The 2,988-nt window shown below is 43.5% G+C and overlaps 1 protein-coding gene across 1 annotated transcript; it reads right to left on the bottom strand.

Moving 5' to 3' along the window:
* Positions 1-363: 363 nt before the first annotated feature.
* Positions 364-1,976, bottom strand: LOC103715890 (arogenate dehydrogenase 2, chloroplastic-like). Its single transcript, XM_026808018.2, has one exon. It carries the CDS (start codon positions 1,667-1,669, stop codon positions 602-604), a length of 1,068 nt encoding a protein of 355 aa, XP_026663819.1. The 5' UTR covers positions 1,670-1,976; the 3' UTR covers positions 364-601.
* Between the last annotated feature and the right edge of the window lie 1,012 nt (positions 1,977-2,988).

Raw genomic sequence — 2,988 nt, 5'->3', positions numbered from 1 at the left:
TCTGCTCAATCAAAAGCATGTGGTCATGAATTACCTCTTTCTAAGCCCTCTAATCTCACCCATTAAACAGACCCGCATAGTGCTGTAGAGCAATAGTTTCAATCAATCTTGTTCTCCTTCACCTTATCAAATCTCTACTGCCATCTTCGCGCAACGACAAAGTTACAACCCTCCATAAATGACTGAAAACATAAAGATACACCATCTGTGAACAAAGAACATAAACAGGACTATGTTTGCTACTAAAATTGCCAACTTTTTATACCATGCTAATTGCTAAATGTGAATCACCATTTCTCAAAAAAAACAGCATATTGAAATGCATCTATGATACCCAACTCTCAATCTAAAGACCTTGCAATGTTCAAATAATCAAGAAGAAATGACTTGATTATTAAAATTGAATTCATTTTTTCATGCCATACAAGTACAAGAAACATACATAGTGCCTCCTTCGTGAACCTATCTTATTAGCACGGTAAACTACAAGATGACCACCTATCTAAACATATAATAAAGTATCCCGCAGAAAAACACTCAACTCTCACTAAGGTATTAAGAAAAACAACTTGTAACCATACCAATAATATATGCCTCTACTTCAATTATTAGCCCTTTCTAAAGAACTCGGAGCGCTCTCAAACAGCTGCTTCCTGAGTATATCATGCAAATTCCCGAACAGCTCCTTCTTCAACGAATCAAATGCGACATCCAACCTATCAAGTAGCTCTGTGGAATTCTTGTTGTACATGAACAACCCATTGTACAGCTCAAAACTATCACTACAAGTGTTCGCCACCAGATCGAGCAGCGTCTCATAGCCCATAGTGTTAATTGGTGTTGACTTGAGGTCCAGCTTGGCGAGAATCCTGCCCACAGTGTGAGTCAAGAACTGTATTTCAGCAGCATTCTCATCATGGTTGGTGCAGGACATCTCCACCATCCGGCAGCCTTCACGCTCGAAGATGTCAAGGAATCGCTGGCAGCGCTCGGCACGGCAATTAGCATCGCCAATCCGGACTTTCTCGTACACGAACGGCAGGCCAGCCCAGCCGTCCTTGCCGCTTTCAGGGCCGAACATAGGGTGAGTGCAGAGAATGTCGAAATCCGGCGGGAGGAGCTGGAGAAAGAGGTTCTTGGGAAATTCTTTGACGGAGAGAACGTCGACGAAGAGGGTATTGCGGCGGAGGCGCTGGATGGGGAGGGAGCGGAGGACGGCGTCGGTGGAAAGGATGGAGGTGGCGAGGAGGACGACGTCAGGGTGCTCCTCGCAGAGGTCGTGGGGATCGCGGAAGAAGGAGACGCCGAGGGACTGGGCGGCGTCGGAGTGGTCGGAACGGGAGTGGGCGAGGAGGGTGTGGCCCTGGCGGGCGAAGGCACGGGCGAGGAACTGGCCAAAGTTGCCGAAGCCGATGATGGCGATCTTGAGCTTGGAGCGGCGGTCGAGGAGGTCGGAGGCCTGGGACTCGTGGTCGAACGTCTGGGCGGCGTCCAGGGCCCGGACTCCCAACCGGCGGCGGAGGGCGAGGCGGGGAACGGCGGCGGCTCCGCCGCCGGCGGCGCGGCGGAGAATGGCGGCACGGAGGCGGAGGGAGGCGGCGGAGATAGGGGGGCGGGAGGGGTTGGAGGTCTGGAGAGGAGTGGGGAGGAGGAGGCCGGAGAGGAGCATTTCGCCAAAACCCAAAATCCTAACCCTAACGGCGGGAAATGGTTAGCTGACGGCGGCCGAGGAGCGGCGAATGGGGAAGGCGGCGCCCTGACGGAAGAATGACGGTGGGACGAGAACAGAGCGTTTCGAAAGAGCGGGACTCCCTATTTGGAGAGAGAGAGAGAGAGAAGCAGGATTTTGCCACGTCTGCTTCCGCCTTGAGCTGTTTTCCAACTGGTGTGTTGACGTCACTTTTTTTTTTTTGGTAAGTGAACAATGACTCAGTTGAATGATGGCCGCACCTGTCGCCGTATTAGCTTATGGCAATAATAATTTACGTCTGCGAACAAAAATCGCACTATAAAATATTATATAGAAAGGAATTTATATTTTGCCAATTCCTTTGACATTCATCTAACAAACAAAATCAAAAATTAAATAAAAATAGAACTCCTCTGACTAACAAAAACTAATAATTTTATAATTTAAAAAAAAAATCATACGCCAAAAAAGATCATCCATAAAGAGAAACCGTCTACATTCTTTTTCTTTTTTGTTAAGCCTCTTTATCTATCTTCTTTCTTATCAAGCTGTCTATCACATCCTTAAGATCATTCTTCTCCTCTCAGAGTCTTTTTCTCCTCCTCCAAATCTATCTCTCTTTTCTAAAATATTTGCACCTAAGAGTTTATAGAATCTAAGAATAGTATATATATAATTTTTTTATATTAGACAAAGTTAGGAAACTATATATGGTAGTGATGAATATCATATTTTGAAAACTATGTATCGCTTTTCTAGAGGTATGTATTGGCTTACTAAATAACCAACTTACTTGGTGTGTATCATCTAATTACATAGTGTATACAGGTAAAAAGTATGTTTTGAAAATTACATATTAATTTACTTGGAGGTATGTGTTGGATCACTATTCGATGTGTATCAAATAAGCTTGCAGTATATATCAAGAAGCTGACGAGTGTTTATCATCAACCATATAATGTATACTGGTGAACATAATGTTCTGAAAATTGTGTATCAATTTATTTGGAGGTGTGTATTGGTTGCTAGATTACTAATTTGCTAAGTGTGTATCATCTAGTCATGTACTATATACTAATGAACGCTATATTTTAGAAATTGTATATTGATTTACCTAGATGTGTGCATTAGCTTGATAGACAACTAATTTGCTTGGTGTGTATTGCTTGGCCATATAATCTGTACTGGTAAAAAATATTTTTAGAAACGAGAAAGAAAGAGGACGCCACACACAATTTCTTTTCTTTTTTTTTTTTTAATCATAAGACCAATGACTTCATTAGTAGAAGAATTCTATG

The sequence above is a fragment of the Phoenix dactylifera genome, chromosome 1, assembly GCF_009389715.1.
Source record: "Phoenix dactylifera cultivar Barhee BC4 chromosome 1, palm_55x_up_171113_PBpolish2nd_filt_p, whole genome shotgun sequence".
NCBI lineage: Eukaryota > Viridiplantae > Streptophyta > Magnoliopsida > Arecales > Arecaceae > Phoenix > Phoenix dactylifera.
This window is presented reverse-complemented; position numbering and strand designations above follow the sequence as displayed.

Excerpts from the sequence above, each read along its gene's own strand:
- LOC103715890 (XM_026808018.2), bottom strand. The coding sequence starts at position 1,669 with ATGCTCCTCTCCGGCCTCCTCCTCCCCACTCCTCTCCAGACCTCCAAC.